This window comes from Mixophyes fleayi, chromosome 6 (assembly GCF_038048845.1).
Source record: "Mixophyes fleayi isolate aMixFle1 chromosome 6, aMixFle1.hap1, whole genome shotgun sequence".
NCBI classification, from domain to species: domain Eukaryota; kingdom Metazoa; phylum Chordata; class Amphibia; order Anura; family Limnodynastidae; genus Mixophyes; species Mixophyes fleayi.
Window position 1 is genome coordinate 165,555,174 of NC_134407.1, and position 17,542 is coordinate 165,572,715.

Genomic DNA, 17,542 nt, shown 5'->3' on the forward strand with positions numbered 1-17,542 from the left:
TCTCCCACTTAACTTCCTACCTTATCTTCTGCCTCTGTCCCCCTACTCTCCCTCTCTCCCCTGCGTCTCTCTGTCTGTCCACCCCTCCCCTTAGATTGTACGCTCCTCTGAGCAGGGCCATCTCTCCTCCTGTTTCCACCACTTCTAACTCTGCTCTCCAGCTACTTAGCCCTCCTCCTCAAAGGTCCTCCACCCCACGTCCACTTTCGCTCCCTCCTCCCCCCTGGGGGTCTCCCTGTCTTCCGCGCCCCCCTTCTTGGGCCCCGTCGTTTTCGGATCCTCCCTCCCCTTTCCCCGCCCTCTCTAGCTGTGCATTGAGCGTACTGAGTTGCTGTGTTTACTGTACTGTGCTGTCTCCCATTGTATTGTGATTTTGTTTGTCTCTGTACGGCGCTGCGGATGCCTTGTAGCGCCTTATAAATAAATATTAATAATAATAATAATAATAATAATAATTATCTGCTTCCTGATTTCTGTTCAGCTCTATACTGCAGAAGTAATTAGCACAGCTATAAAGGAATGTCAAACCCAAATCAATGAATTTATTCAGAACTGTCATTTTTGTTCTAATAAGTAAAATAACAATGATCTAGTATATTTGAGTTATATACAAATGATAGTTTTACTTTAAATACACTAAGGGCCTGATGTTTGGGTTAAACATAAAATCGCTAATTTTGCGTATATGCAAAAATCCACCCATTGCTCTTATGTCTCTGCAGCTATATATTTCCAATACGTTAAGTTGATATCTAGCATTGCAATACGGCTGCCGCAAAAACGAGGACGTCGTCATCACTAACTCACGAACTTGCACCATGCTTATGCGTATCTTAAGTCAAAATCAGACACATCTGCAAAGAATGTGGATGACTTGCGTCTCCATGCCCAAACTGTACTGAACTTATAAACACCACGACCAGTTTCTTCAAGCGCAACTTGGCTGCATACACTGTGCAACAAAATTTACTGCAAATCACGTTTTTACCTAGTGCAAATGGACTTGCTTCCAACTCTAAATCAGGCCCTAAATTTCAAAATAACAACATTGTTGACGAGAAAAACGAATATTTGAAAGACTAGCAATCAGATATTATCTATACCATAAATTAGAAGCTAAAGTACCTCATAGGTTTGACTTTGTTAAATCTTTTGGGAAATGTCCACAATAAGATAGACCCTCTTACCTGTCTGTCTGTTAATATCCAGTCTCATTTTATTACCAACTGTAAAGCCCTACGGAATATGCTGTCACTATAAATGCTAATAATAATAAAATATCTTCTTAATGTCCGTTCCTCCCCATAGCACTATAGTGGGAAAGTCTGGGAATCCTACTTACTATTCTGGAAACACACAACTGAGATGTGATCATCCTGATTGTATTGTCCAGCTGTTGCTGCTAAAATTTAGAAAACAGGTGCAACCACCTTGTAGAAGGACAGCAGTTGATTTAATGGGAGCTGCAGCTACCCCCATGGCAGCTCCTCACTTTTGTGGCTAACCAAATCTGAATGAAGTGACCCACTTCTTTGCTCAATGTTAAATCCCACCATACTGTTACATTTCAATTAAGAGCAAAGTCTCATAGGAACCTTGCGGGATTGTTCCTGGACAAAATCTCTGCTCATTTTTGCTCACACTTCATAGAGCTGCAAGCAAAAACGAGCAAAAGCTTCTGTACCACATCTGCCAGTACAGCACGTATTATCACCTTGGGCTAGGTTTCTACAGGACTTCGCTGTTAATTGAATCTGCTGCTAGGTCTGCGGATGGAACAAAACAAACTCCACTGGACCTATTATAACAAGCCTTGGATAGTAATGTTTACAATTTACAGAAAGTACATCCATCACAAAAAAAAATAAAAAACAGAGTGAAAGTGTCAATTAATGACCATAGACTGAAAAAAATTAGCAGGTTATCTATCTTAATAGTCAGGTTCACCTGTTGCTCATTACTCATTTTTTTGTTTCCTCTCAAGCAGAATATGTGAACCAAAGAGAACCAAGCAGAAGCCGCTCGCCTGTAAAGACGCCGAGAACATCAGTGTCCACTTTGGAGAGGCAAAAGGGACAGTTGTGCCGGAATGGCTTGGTCAGGGAGCCATGGAGCCCAGCAGCACTTGCGGCTGTGGAAAATCCAGACTATCTCCCCCCTCCAAGACTAAACTTACCAAACTCTTTCTCACAAGCCTTCGACAATCCTTATTACTGGAATCATGAACTCAATGCAGAAAGGGCTGAAGGGGAACCTAATCCTGAACTGAATGGATATACCACTCCAACTGCAGAAAATCCAGAGTACTTGGGACTAGATGAGGCAATGATTAGGCCTCGTGATGTGACAGTGTAAAGGAATTGAGACGGAGAATCTCGGATATAGGCAGCTTAATTTGAAGAAGGCATCATGGAAAGGAAAGAAACCAATATTAATTATTGCCTCCAAAACGATCGTTTCTGCTCTACACAATCATGGTTGCCAGACTCCTTCAACTGACCAATCAGAAATGATTGTGGCTGATAAACCTTGGACTGATTAGAAACCGTAGGCCTAGTTTCCACATAGCCACAACCTGTGTCACACAAGGTCTAGATTGTGTGAATCCTGATATTGTTTGATTGTATATATTCTATATACAATCTAACATCCTATAAATGACCCATTGCAGCTAGTACCTACTCTGGAAATTGAGCAGGTGTTACCTCTAGGGTTGCATTCAGAGTCTTGCTAAGTGCATGCCAGAAATACGCCTGCCCTGTTTTTAACCAATCAATGAATGACTTTAAACAGCAAATGAATTGTGAATGCACACAAGACACCTATTAATGGGAGAAATCACTAGAGCTACAATGAAATTGATATGTTTAATAAGTTCATTCATGTAACTTGTTAAACATACATATATGTTCCATTTTAGTAAACAATATTCTAGCTTATTTTTTTTTACCCACACCCGAGTATTGATACTGGGTCTAATAATCTCCACTATTGACACGTATAGTACAGGCAGCACAGTGGCTGAGTTGTTAGCACTTCTGCCTCCCAGCACTGGGGTCACGAGTTCAATTCTCGACCATGGCCTTATCTGTGTGGAGTTTGTATGTTCTCCCCGTGTTTGCGTGGGTTCCCTACGGGTGCTCCGGTTTTCTTCCACACTCCAAAAACATACTGGTAGGTTAATTGGCTGCTATTAAATTGCCCTTAGTCTCTCTTAGTGTGTGTATGTTAGGGGATTTAGATTGTAAGCTCCAATGGGGCAGGGACTGATTTGAGCGAGTTCTCTGTACAGCGCTGCAGAATTAGTGGCGCTATATATATATATATATATATATATATATATATATATATATATATATATATATATAAATAGATAATAGTAAGATAAGCAGCCCTCAGCATATGGACTGCTCCTTGTAAATAGTTAGATCAAGGACACTCTAAAATCCAGGTACAAATTTGTTTCATACCTATGAAAAGTGAAAATTATTTGACCTAGATAGTGGCGTTTAGTGGCTTTCCTCCAGAAACCAGTTAAACCTCTCAGTCTAACAGTTGCCAACTACCTAATGAAATATATAAATCAATGAAATCAGTGTTTGCTTATACACGCTCCCTGGAAAAGACAGCTATGTACATAATTACGTAATTAGGGAGCGCCAGCAAAATGTACCATCACTTTCTGCAGAGTTTTACAGCCAAGAGTGAGTTGTACAAAACTGAACTGCTCCAAAACTATACTAACTCTAGTTGAAAGTGCTCTAATTACATGAAGACTACTGTGAGACAAATGAGGGAAGTAAGAAAGTTATAATTCCTATGCTTTCTGATTAGAGGGTGCCATATTTACGTGCTCATCCCATGCTTATCTTCCAACATAACCAATTTTACCTAGCACAACAGGTTTCCCTGTTACCTGTGTGGAGGAAGCCTATTACGAGAAAGTAACTTAGTAAGTCAGTAGGAAACAGTGCCATCGTAAAGGCATGCTCGTCACACGGTTTAGGTCGCCATTTTGTGGTCTGAACCTATATATTTATGGGAATCAGTGACTAGTTCTTCGTGAATTCACAAGCTGCATTCTCATGAATATTGTATGAACTTATAAAATGGCTGCCAGCCACTGTGTGAATAGCAAGTCTCAGTCATGCCACTGGTTCCTGCTGAAATTTATATTCCCACAAAATGGCCACCTCCATGAGGATGTTAAACCAAACACTTTCAACTTACTGTAACTGAATAAGAAAAATAGGGTCAAACTTTACATTTTTATAATAATACACTGAAATAATATTTATGGTTCACATAAGTACATATGTTTAATCTTGGCATATTTCCATTTAAAAAAAAAAAAGGTTATTTTATGTATTATGGTTTAAAACAGGACTGGACAAAATTTACTATTCGGTGAACTACATTTGATAATAGGACCGATCATTAACACGCTCAATGCTTTCACTTTGTCCTTACTCAAAGCATAAATAATCTTGCACATTGTCGCTACATATTTTTCGTTAACCCAGCTCATCTCACTGACTTCGCCCACTACAGAAAGCCACATTTACCCACAAGCACTTTAAATATGGCACCGCTGGACAATCGGCTGGTACATTTTACCAAGTTTTAGCGTTTGAAGTCTCTATTGTGGTTTTGTATTAAATTTGAATATTTCAGGTGTTGTATTTAGGAAATATGTGTTTCTATAAGATGGTGTTTTATCTTCCCAGAAAAGGTTTTGTTTTATCCTGACAGCACATTTTTTAATTCTGATTTCACAGGGGGTGACTGCAAGAGTAAATCTAATCCTGTTTTTATTGTATTGTTGACATTTTTTAACACTAAAGACTTAAAAAGAACAAAATATTTGAAATACTTGAATATATGGGGCAAATTGCACAGTATTATATTATTACGGTTCGCAGTGGTTTCAGCTCATCACACTAGTTTAATTCAATATATTCATTGACCTACTAGATTCAGTATATTCTTATATATATATATATATATACCACTATTGAAAAGTGAAAAAATTGTCTTATTTAAAATTACGCACTACTCATCTCTTCACATCAGTAAAGCTTAATTACTTGTAATTTTATAATATTTAAAAACATACACCCAGTAGCATCACTTGAAAGCAGAATGATTCATTACATTTGTGTAATTCCAACTATAAGACAACAGACCAGATTTTGAGATAAACAAATATACTGTGAACTTTATAATTTTGCATTTCACAAGTTAGGAACCGCAATAATTACGGATTAAAGGGTTTGTCCACTTTTGAACAACCCTCCTCAGTATTACCTGCGATACCATTGGTTCCCAGTGAATTCATAGACTGCATTCTCACGAATATTGGTGAACCTCACAAAAATGGCTGCCTCCCGTGAGTGTATGCGGTAGGTACACATTACAGCTTGTAACAGAATGTCCATTTATTGATTAATTTAAGCTGAAAGTTCAACATCTTCTGATGTAGTGTGACAAAAGTTCAATTGTTGTGACATTGCCAGTGACCTGCTAGTGGCAACAGATATTTTGTCATTTCTGTTAGTGTATATGCCAAACTCAGTTGTATGGTGCTGAGCAAGGTAACAAACATATACTGTAGTATTTTAGGTCATACTCTGTGTCAGATTTGTTTAAAATAAGATACTAGGGGCTAGATTTACTAAGCTGCGGGTTTGAAAAAGTGGGGATGTTGCCTATGGCAACCAATCAGATTCTAGCTTTCATTTATTTAGTACCTTCTACAAAATGACAGCTAGAATCTGATTGGTTGCTATAGGCAACATCCCCACTTTTTCTAACCCACAGCTTAGTAAATCTAGCCCTAGGAGGCATATTTAATTAATACGGCACATCACGACAGCACATATAAAGTGTCAATACAGTATTGCAACATTGCAGATTTTCCATCGCAACCCTACGGGGGCCGAAGGGAAATCCATAATGTTGCGGTAATGCAAAGTGCCTTTGGGTCCCTTCCGGAGGCACTTCGTGCTAAATTGAATATACCCCTATATTGAATAGTGCAGAAACATACTGAAACTGTATTTATACAGATATATAAACAAAGTAGTGTTCATCCAGATATACATGACCTGCAAATACACCAAATAAAATCCATATATCATTGTGTAAGGATGAGCACAGTTGAGAATACAGGACTTTGCATTAATGTAGTATGGTAAGTAGAGAGAAAAAGAAAACTGCATAGGATTCTTATGTGTGCCTGTATGGTTGGAGACGGTGCCATAATTGTAGAGCCATGTGTTGTTGGGAACGGCAGTCAATCAGCGCATTGCAGAATATCTCATATGAAGGGGAGGTTCTTTTATCTGCTCTGCTTTTGGAGAACAGTGGCTGTACAGATGTGCGACACAGTACGAGTACAATGGATGAGCAAAATACTGTAGAAATAATGTGAGCCAGGAATTTGCCCACAGCCAGAGAGGAGATGATTGGGATCACAGTGTTGGAAGTCCGAGTGCCTGGAGGTGTTACAAGATGACACAAGGGGCTCTGCTGTTTGTGATTTTTTCCACTGGTTCTCCTTTAATAGCTCTTCGGATAACCTCTATCAACTACAGACAAGAAAGGGAAAATATATTATTGTAAAAAAAAAAAATGACATGCTGTCACACATACTGCTAAGCTGCTCCTCTTAAACCAGGCCCAAAGTAACACAGCACTGTTGTTGTAAGTGATGCTGCAATAGGGGACTTGTAATATAAGCCCATTCACTTTGGTACTCAACACAATATAAAATATAAGCTATTTATAGAGATTGTGTGTTGAAAAGTTTTTGCAGTGTGACTTAGTAACAGCCCTGCAACTGTAACAAGGATTGAATTGCTTAACAACTAACTGACGTAACAGTGAATTGAAAATAGCATTGTCCACATTAAAAAGTGCCGAATTTATATTAAATCCATTTTAAGTTTACCTATCACCTATGCACAATAAAGGCAACCTTTCTATGAGCTGCACAGATTGCGCGTAGTGTTTAACCCCACAGAGACAGGGCACTGGCAAAAGAACTTCCTCTCTAAAACCTTTCTGATCCCCTACTCCTCAGTTCTTTTTCAGTGCCTTGCTCTAACTTACATGTTTTCATTTATTTTTAGCTATTTCCTTGCAGGGGCAGCTTCATGTGACCCTCCTAGAGCATGGCTGGTGGCTTCACCAGTTTGTTCACCCCTCTATGTCCCTGGCTTCAGCTGCAGATCACGTGTCGCTGTAATGCACTGCAGTGCCTTCCTTATTGGGGAGCAGCTAAAAGCTGTGTTCAGCATTTCAAAAAGGATTGAAGAGACCTATGGAGACACAAACACCTAGGCGACATCCCCTAGATACTACCACTTGTAAGGTGCAGGATCAGTTTATGCACACGTTACACTGTGGCAAATAGCCAAAGCATGGGGATAACAGAAGCTCGTGTGCAGTCAGCATGTCTCCAGTGCTATCAGGTCTTTGCTACAGCCTGCCCTCAGAGTTGGTTCCAATTTTTTGTAGCCTGTAGACTTGATTGAGACTGCACATCAATTCATAGATCCAGTCTTCCCATGAGTGCCTGCTGAGGATTATCTCCCTTTGCAAGAGAGATTATCTCCCTTTCTACTCTTGCTCTCTAGCTAGACTAGTGGCTAGCAAGTCTGTGCCAAATGCCAGACTAAATTACCTGTGGGACAATAAGTCCCCCTCTGCATTACCTATGTTGCTCTGCAGTCCCATAGTCCAGCTCCAGTGGCTGAAACTTTCAGACAAAGTCTGAGCTGAAGTGGATAAGGTCACTTGTACAGTCTGCATTTCCCACCTATAGATCTTAGCTGGGTACACGAGGGAGGTCCTACGCTAGGTCTTTATTATAAACAGGCTCATATTGTCATTGATCACTTTAACCTCCATGGGGTTCCTGAGTTGTCCATTCGCTATGGTGTTCAGTCTCCAGAAGCCAATTGTTCCCACTTCTAACCAACCCCCATACTACCATGTGCCACAACATGAGGGTGGCGAGCTATACACTGAATTCTACATGTGCTATATTCAAAATGCACTTCTGTGTAAGTGAAAGAGGTCTCTCGGGCATCTTGAAAGTCCAATTTGTCTATCTCACAGGGTTTTTGACACCTTGAGGTGTTGGATAGATCTCCTCACAGTTTCAGTGTTGCAGGCAGTAACTATGAATGCACATCTCCTAGGATGGGGCAAGTTTCCCTCCATGACTACACTCAAGGCATATGGTCTCAGGAGCTGATCTTAACAAGCACTGTCTTTGAATGTAAACATCACTCCTCAAAAGACGGACGTCCACACAGACAATGTCACAGCAGTAGCTTATCTGAACAATAAGTGGGACAACTCACAGCCCCAGGACATGGGGGAAGCATTTTGCAGTCAGCAGTGGAGTATTTTGATCTAACCATCTCAGAGACTTGCATTTAGGATGGACAACTGGAAATAAATCTATTGGAGTAGAAATTAAATCACAAACTCTTCCTTTATGGTGCCAGGCAAGTAACTAACCCATTTATACACTGGCCATTCTAGTTCATGTACCTATTCCCCCTGACACCACAGATTCCTTGGATCTTACAGAAGGTCAGACTGGAAGGAGTGCGAGTGTTGTTCATTGACCCCGACTGGCCCAGTTGGTCTCATTCAATTAGATGCGGTTTTCAACAGGGCGTAACAGAACTTGCTTTAACAACATGGCTCTTGAAGCCATACTTTGTAAACAAATGGATTTATAACGTTGTTAATCAAACCATGCTGCTGGCACTGAGGCCCTCTCTTCCCATGTCTATCATTGGTTTGGAAATCCTACCTGGCCTGGTGCAGATAACTCACTTTTTCACCTGAAGTGTTTGCTTATTTTCCTCCTCGATAAAGGCCTGGCTCCGAGTGCTCTCTAGGTGCAGCCCTCTCAGAGTTTTCTGAGCACTAGTTGGAGTGGCTTTCAGTTGATAGGAGTGTATTTACAAAGGGCCATGCTTTGTCACCATTTCGTGTTTCTTTATCTACATGGGACTTTTTCTTCTATATCTTTCGTTTACTCACACGGAAAGCAATTTCCCTATTTTTCGGAGTAGACAGGTTTCTGGCAGCTTTTTCACACAGATCTCTATGGGGGAATTCAATTGGCTGCGTTACTGTAAAAAGTAACGCAACCTGCGCACTATTACGTTAATAGTGCGCTTAAATACGCTGGCTTTTTACTTGCAGCTCCCCGAGTTTAATTTACCATAATAACAGTAATAGAGTTATTGTGGCGCTAATTTGGGGGGGGGGGGACTGAATTCCCCCCCAATATCTGCTTTTCCATGAAAAATAAGGAGGTTCTTCATATGATTCCCTCATTCTGACCCAAGGTTGTCTCTGGTTTTCATACATTGAGGGATAAATTTATCAAGCTGCGGGTTTGAAAAAGTGAACTTAATAAGTTTGTTTTACATGCTAAAAATTGTTTTAAAAATGGGCGTTCTTCTGCATAAATAATATAAACATTCAAAAAAACACAACCAAAAACAGAGCAAACTTTATGAAGAGCAGAGAAGGTGCCAGGAAACAAGAATTCCCAGGGCAGGGTACAGGAGACATAATTATTATTGTTTATTTGCAAGACGCCACAATGTTGCACAGCGCTGGATAGTGGGGAAAACATATCTGGACTTATTTTGTCTTCTCTGTAAGTGCAGATGTTAAAAAAAGGTAGTTAGGGCCAAGCTTATCCAAGCTTACAATCTAGTGGGAAAAGGGCAGAGATGAGACAAGAGAACGGCATGTGACAAAGTGGAGATTGGAACAGCAGCAAAGCTGTCTGTACCTGTGTTAGTATAGATGAAAGTAGGGTAGTAAAGAGATGGTGTTTCAGGGAATCCGGGGGAGTATCTGCTTGGATGTGGTAGAGAATTCCATAAGTGGGTAGCAAAAGTCTTGTTGGTGGGTGTCAGAGGTAGTTATCAGAGAAGAGGCGCAGGTCAGAGATAGATATAAGAGGAACAGTATATATAGATGAGGTTTGAAAGGTATGAAGGGGTGGTAGTGCCAATATTGAGAGATGTTTGCCTTGGCAGATAATGTGTCCATGCATTATGAATGTTGGCCATAATGGATAATCCTGCTGCTTGGGCTGAGAACATAGCGACAGCATCAGTTTCCAGCTTAGACGCCAATTTGAAGAAAATTGGCTGTTTGACCCAGTTTCACAGGCCGATACTGACAGTTTTCCAGACACATTTACCAGCATGTTAGGTAATGACCCAATCACTTATGAATGAATTATTATCAACCTTGTTTTTCAACTGCCTCCCTGCAGCTGCACAAATATTCTGTTAATAAAATTATTTCTTAATATATAATATTTTTTATGAGACAAATTGCACAATCTGTGAAAACTTACATCTTTTTCATAGGGAAATCCACCAAGCTCCAGTTTGGAGAAAACCAGTTTTCCATTTATCTCAATCTCAAATGCTCCTAAAAACAAAATCAAATGAGATTAATAGGCCCAGCAGGAGCACCTCTGGGCAAGATTTGTGACAAGTGGATCCTCACCAGTGCCTCCAGGACGGGAGTCAATGCAGACATCAGGAAACTCCTCTAGTACTGCACTTGCCAACTCTTCATAATGAGACTTAAACCCACAGGGCTCACTATATAAAATATAATCATGATGTCACATATAACGTCACACAGAATTCTTTCTTACCCGAGTCCTCTAATGGTAGAATGTATTGGCTATGCTAGTAGACTGGATATACAACTACTTATATCATGATTCTTAGGGGGAAAGTCAATTGGCCGTGTTACTACCAAAAGTAACACTCACCGCGCACTATTAACGATAATAGTTTGCATTATTACCGCTATCTTTAACGCTGTTTTTTGCTAGCTCTGGGAGCTGCGAGCAGAAATCAGGATTAAAATGACCATATTAACAGCAATATAATTAACGTCATGTTGAGTATGGCCGAACTGAATACCTCACGAAGCAGCGCAGTGATAAGTCTATTACCGTTATAATGACAAATTTAACTCGGCTTTCAAAAAGCTGGCATTGAAACTACCGCAATAACGGTAGTAGTGCACAGACCGCATTACTTTTTACACTAACGCGGCCAACTGAATTCCCCCCTTAGAGTAAAAGATTATTCCAACTGCATGGACAACAAGCGTATGAAGGATAATATGAAACTACAGTGTACGTGAAGTTACTCATATGCACAGTTCAACAGCATAGTTAGTTGATAGGGGTTTTTGTAACCTACTAAACGCCATACAAAAGAGAGGACACCATGATTCTCTTGAAATAGCAGGACAATACATGCTCACTAAGTTACATGGCATTAATGGTTGTTTTCACAGGCAATATGGCTCTTTATCATATCACCCAATAAATGATAAAGCCTAGATCAGGACTTTAGCCACCTGTGGCTCTTCAGTAGTTCCAAGCATGACGGGTCAACCAGAGGCTGTCAGGGCAAGCTTGGACCTGTAGTTTCACAACAGCTGGAAAGCCACATGTCACCTTAGCCTGTATGAAACAGCCACATTATTTAAAACTCTTAAGAAGAATACAGTAACACACCCTCATAATGCATTTTCTCGCGTGACTACCAAGCATGCAGGCTCATTAACATCACCGCAAGATATTTAAAACAACCATATATGCCTTGCATTCTAACAGTATGTGAAAATTATGCTCTCCTTACCAATATTCCACTATAATGTTAACAGCCATTTTACCACCAAGCTTCCAGCAGCTGTGAAGCAGTGCACAGGTTCAAATCCTCCCTTACAATTCACTTCCGCCCTCACTCCAAATAGACAACGTGACTCCCTCTGCTCACTTCCGCCCTCACTCCAAACACGTAACGTGACTCCCTCTGCTCACTTCCGCCCTCACTCCAAACACGTAACGTGACTCCATCTGCTGGCCTGTGTTAAAAACAACGCTCAAGTAATTTCCACTTATGCTGTAGAAAGATGTTTCAATTGGAAAACCTATACATTATTCAGATATTTGTCTGTAATATGTGCAGAATTTAATTGTCTAGAGTTTAACTATCGGTCTAAGCAAAGCTTTGTACTGCTGTCCACAGTTCTCTAGTCGCTACGTACGATGGCAAGTATGAAATATTTGCTTCGTTAAGATGTTGCTTTTTAGTATAAAACGGCTCATTATTACTTGTTTGTTCGGTATGCAGAGTGCAATTGTTCGTTTTTCAGTATGGGTATGGGTGTCATTTATAAACAAACAAAAAAAATACTCCTAGTTGCATAGGTGGTTAATGCACAACCTGACTTGCACATTCCTCTGCCCTGGCTAGCTCTTGGGTGTGGACATAAGTGACCAGAGGGTCCCCGTACATGGCTGATCCAGGGGTGTGTTGCCTGCGGGTACACCTCAGCCTCTTTTTCACTTGTATCAGTAGTGGGCTGCCTGTGGTCTCACACTATATACAGGTCCGAGACGCCTGATGGGCAGACAGATAATCCTGCCACCCTCTAGTCACGCCCCTCTCCCGGACTGCACTGCCTGAAAGTAGGCAAGTACGTTTAAAACACAATCAGAGCGACTAAGTAGCATCCTCTGTCTGTCTGCCTGCCTCTGCCGACACGAACTTGTACATAGTGTGGAGCTGCAGATAGCCCACTAACAATAGAAGGGGGAAAGGGGGAGGGGACCAAATCACCCCACTCCCTAAAAAAAAATGTAGATCCGCCCCTGGATACTTTCCAACACTTTTCATCTCCCCTCCCAGAGACCCTGCTGCAAAGTCTGGGGGGCCAGAGCCCTGCAAAATACATCATTAAGCCCTGCCCCTGTTGCACTTTGCAACCTAATACAGCAAGGGGAGGAAGGGGAGTAGGCAACTATTGTTGCGTGGTGGTGCAGTGCAACAGTACTAGTCTTTGTAAAGAACATTGTACAGGCGGCACCTCCTTAAATTACCAGGATAATAGCAGGAATCATAACGTGGCCCTTGAAAGTGACGTCAGCGCTGCCTGACAGGATCTTCATTGGTCGGAAGTGTTTGAGTGTGTGTTTCAAGCTGTCACTATTAGCAGTATGTCGGTGTATTCCATACTTACCAACTTTCTGTTGGTGAAATCCGGGAGCCTGCAGAGGAGGTGGGCGTGACGGGGGGGCGGGGCTCCAAGTGACGTCATTTTGGACCTGCCCCCATGACGTGATGACGCAAAATGCGTCATTTGACAGCGGGGGGCGGGGCCAAACGCCGCGATTCACCGGGAATCGCGGCGTTTGGGACTTAATTCTGCCCACTTCACTAGGAAGTGGGCAGAATTATCCAGATGCGGGGGATTGCCACACTCGCCCGGGAGACTCTCGCAAAATGCGGGAGTCTCCCGGATATTTCGGGAGAGTTGGCAAGTCTGGTGTATTCATGTCGGGTATCCATTGTCGGGGTTACTGTCATTGGTTAAATGAGTACCACCATGTGGATCTAGATGGAGATGCATATGCTACATTTAACTGCCATGTCTGAGAAGTACTAAGCAAAGGTTCTGTCTTTATCATAGTCAGAAAAAGTAACATCTTAGAGACACCAACTTATTGGCAGAAACCTATTATCAGGGCACTTGTGCTGTTATATGCAGAGCCAGATTAAGGGAATGGAGGCCCCTGGGCTAAGGGGGCCTCCATTCCCCCATGAGGCCCCCAATGTGAGCTGCCCCCCCAAGCGCTTACCTGTCAGTGCAGTCCTCCTTCCGCAGCGCGCTGTAAGCTCCTTACTGAGGAGATCTTGCGAGATGATCTCAGTAAGTAGATTACTGAGCGCCAGGGACGGATGACTGCACTGACAGTGCTCAGCAGCATTGATCGGTCTGGGGGCGCCCCTGCCCCCGGACCGATCAATAATGCTGCTGAGGACTTTGAAGAGCCCCCTGGATGCCCGCGGTCCCTGGGCTATAGCCCAGTTAGACCTCGGGTTAATCCGGCTCTGGTTATATGTAATAGGTGTCAGTGGCGTTGGTGGTAGATGTTAAACCACAAGAAGCTTTTAGACTTAACCAATTTGTTGGTTTTATTTCAGAACTTATTTTAACAGATGATATATACATATATACAGTGGCAGTTGATGCAGCTCCAGTAAATCATTTCTTTACAGTTCAAATGTCAGTGGAAGAACCTGCTGAGAGCTGAACCTTCTGTCTGTGCATGCTCAGTAAAGCGATGCAGACGGTTGGAGGCTGCCCCACTTCCTGTCTTCACTAGATCACAGGGTCACCACTATCAAGATGGGAGACGGAAGCGCTCCATATTAACACCCCCCCCTCTCGCTTAGCGGTGTCTCCTGTTTCAAGAAAAAAACATATATACTTTACTAAACACATCTTGTGCTAAAGTCTCTTTCTTGCAACAAGATACTAGCTTAGTCAAGCAAAAACATATTAACAAATGAGATATATCTACATTAATTATTCATTCTAGTCCACATCTTGACAAGAATATGTTTACCAAGCGTGATGCTAGTCCTTTTGTTAGCATGTCAGCGGCATTATCCTCGCTTGCCACGTGACTCACACTGATGTTGATAGTCTCGTATTGGCAAAGAAGACCTAACTCGAATAAAGTATTTTTCAGCCATAAAGCTTGCTTTGCTGTTTCTGTTAATGCCATGTATTCCGTCTCGGTAGTGGATAGGGCAACAGTGGGTTGCTTTCTACTCTCCCAGCTGACGAATGCACCTGCTAGCACAAATAGATATCCCGTATATGAACGACAGTCATCCTCATCTGATCACCAATTGGCATTACAGAAAGTCTCTGAAGTTGAATTTTTAGATTTTGAAAAATTTCAACTTTAAATGGTTTGTGCCTTTTGGGTATCTCGGGATTCTTTTAATTGCAATGTAGTCTCCAAGGATTTATGGCAACCTGACTCACACAGCTTACTGCATGTGTTATGTCAGGACGAGTTCCAACAACGCTTTGGTACGGGATTTATTTAATCTCCATGTCCACGTTGCTTGTTAGTGACATTTCTTTTGTTAGTTTTAAGCTTTTGTCTACAGGAGTACTCACAGGTTTCACGTCAGACATACCATATTTAGTTTAATGGATATTCTATTGTTCACTGAAAGCTATATCAGTGAATTCCTCGCAATATCTTTTAGGGGGAATACCTCTGTTACTTCTCACAGAACCTCTGCTTTCTGATTGGATATCTGTACTTACACTATCAAGGTTCAGATATGCTTTCTGTTGCCTGTACATTCAGTGTTACATATCTTTGTTGAGGTTGTTGATTTTCCACCATTTTACTAGATGGTATCTTTTCATGAAACACCACATCTCATGACTTTATGAGCAGTTTGTTTGCAATGTCCCAAAGTCTGTACCCTTTGCTTTTTTGACAGTATCCAAGCATGATACATTCTACTGACTTTGGATCTAACTTTTGTTTTTTTTTCTTTGGGAATATGCGCATATGCTCTACAACCGAAGACATGGAGATGACTGATACTTGGTTTTCTCCCAGACCACAACTCTAGTGGCGTTTTGCCTTTTACAGCCACTGTGGGTAGCATTTGTTAGGTAAACTGCAGTGGACACTGCTTCTGCCAAAAAAACTTTTATATAAGACTGCATCACTTAGCATAGTCCGTGCTTTTTCAACACACACCATTTTGCTCTGACATGTAAACAATTAATAATTGGTGTTGTATGCCATATTTTTTTTAAAGAATTCAACTAAGGTCTTGTTGTTGTATTCACCGCTATTATCGCATCTTAGGTTTAGACCTGTCTCTACTAGGGTATTATATTTGTAACTTTACTGTTAGCTTTAACGAAGTACACGTGTCATCCTTGTGGCATCATCAATAAGTGTCATGAAATATCTATGGCCATTAACAGATTTAATTTACAATGGGTTTGTTTACTCTTTACACAACTCTCACAGGATTATTTACAGTGACTCTTGTCACCATCCCATCAGCTAGTTTCTGCATATTATTATATTCCAGATGACCCAGTCTATTATGCCCCAATTCCACGGATTGGTTGTTATCTGAAGCCACCATTGCACAACACTGTGCGGTGTCTCCGGCATATAGTTGGTTGCACTGAGTTGCTGTTGCAATTACAGTCCCTCTTTGGGTTTGCACCACACATTTGCGCTCTGCAAATCTGATATTTATAACATTTTCTCTGAAGAGCGCTTAGGGCGATAAGGTTTGTTCCCAAATCTGGTATATATAGATCATCTAGGATGTCTGTGATGACAGTTTCACCTTTTATGCTTGTCCCAACTTTTGTGACTTTGTCTCCTATTCCTTTTACAGATATGGGTTTACATGATTTATTAAAGTAAACCACTCATGGTTGCAGCTGAAGTGTCTAATGGCCCCTGAGTCCATATACCAGCAGTCCTTTTTGTGACTGTCTGTAGTGTTTAATGCTGACTAGTTTGGCTTGTCACGCTTTTTATGCACACCACTTGCACCTCTCAGCCTGCACTCTGATGCCTTGTGGCACAATTTGTGACATATAAAGCATTTGTACTTGGGCCTTTTGAACTGTGCACCTTTTGTAAGTAATGTAGAACTTTCAGCATTAGTATCGGCGGAAATCTGTTGTTGGAATTGCAGCAGTTTAGCCCTTACAATCCCTGTAGTTAGCTTAGTATCATTAGAATCTAAAGCTACCACCAGGAAATCAAATTCTGCCGTTCATTTTGCAGCATTGTCATTGTAACTTCCTCATCATTCACCTGTGCTCCCACAGATGCTAATTGCTGAGCTATTGACATTTTGTCAATATATTCGTTCGTATTCTCACAGGCACTTAATTTTGGCCCATACAATGTAAGCCTAAAGTTAATTCTTTTCATTAGACCTTTGTCTTCATATGCTACCTGCAGGGTGGTCCAAAAGTCTTGCGCTGATACCTTTTTGTGGATAGAATACACTGCCCGGCTGCTCTGATTGTGTTTTAAAAACAATCAAAGTGGCCGGGCAGCATACTCTCCCTGCCTGTCTCTGCTGAATGGACCTGCACATAGTGTGTAGCCGTAGCCAGCCTTAGCTGTCAAAAAGGGGACGGGGACTAAATCGCCCCCTGGCTCTTACCAGTCAAGGTATGGACTCCACCTCTGAAGGTGTCCTTTGGTATCTGGAACAAAGACGTTTGCTGCAGATTCTTTTAAGTCCTGTAAGTGGTGAGGTGGGGCCTCCATGGCTCAGACTTGTTTTTCCAGCACATCCCACAGATGCTCGATCAGATTGAGATCTGGGAAATTTGTAGACCAAGTCAACACCTTGAACTCTTTGCAAAAATTGTTCAGGAAGGGTTTGAGGAACATGCCAGTGTGACAGGGCGACTACAACAATGTTTAGGTAGGTGGTAAAATCCACATGAATGCCAGGACCCAAGGTTTCCCAGCAGAACATTGCCCAGAGTAGCACACTGTCTTTGCCGTCTTGCCTTCTTCCCATAGTGCATCTTGGTGCTATCTCTTCCCCAGGAAAAAGACGCACACGCATTATTCATACACATGATTCAC

General features: G+C 41.6%; 2 protein-coding genes across 3 annotated transcripts in view; one reads left to right on the forward strand and one right to left on the reverse strand.

The window, feature by feature from the left end:
* ERBB2 (erb-b2 receptor tyrosine kinase 2) overlaps positions 1-4,861 on the forward strand; it is an 80,913-nt gene extending 76,052 nt beyond the window's left edge. The window contains exon 27 of one of the 2 annotated variants that reach the window (XM_075177079.1): positions 1,988-4,861. In XM_075177079.1, coding sequence (XP_075033180.1) covers positions 1,988-2,355 — 368 coding nt within the window. In that variant the 3' untranslated portion in view covers positions 2,356-4,861. Of the gene's footprint in view, positions 1-1,984 lie in introns of both variants that reach the window. The other variant, XM_075177078.1, reaches the window with a different exon arrangement.
* A 329-nt stretch (positions 4,862-5,190) lies between these two features.
* On the reverse strand, positions 5,191-11,935 carry MIEN1 (migration and invasion enhancer 1). Its single transcript, XM_075177081.1, has 4 exons — positions 11,721-11,935; positions 10,564-10,661; positions 10,409-10,485; positions 5,191-6,590 (listed from the first exon to the last, which is right to left on the reverse strand). Exons 1-4 carry the CDS (start codon positions 11,747-11,749, stop codon positions 6,507-6,509), a joined length of 288 nt encoding a protein of 95 aa, XP_075033182.1. The 5' UTR covers positions 11,750-11,935; the 3' UTR covers positions 5,191-6,506.
* Positions 11,936-17,542: the final 5,607 nt, after the last annotated feature.

Excerpts from the sequence above, each read along its gene's own strand:
- MIEN1 (XM_075177081.1), bottom strand. The coding sequence starts at position 11,749 with ATGGCTGTTAACATTATAGTGGAATATTG. Across the intron at positions 10,662-11,720 it reads AACATTATAGTGGAATATTG|TGAGCCCTGTGGGTTTAAGT; the intron begins GTAAGGAGAGCA and ends TATTTTATATAG. Across the intron at positions 6,591-10,408 it reads GATTTCCCTATGAAAAAGAT|TTGATAGAGGTTATCCGAAG; the intron begins GTAAGTTTTCAC and ends TCTTGTCTGTAG.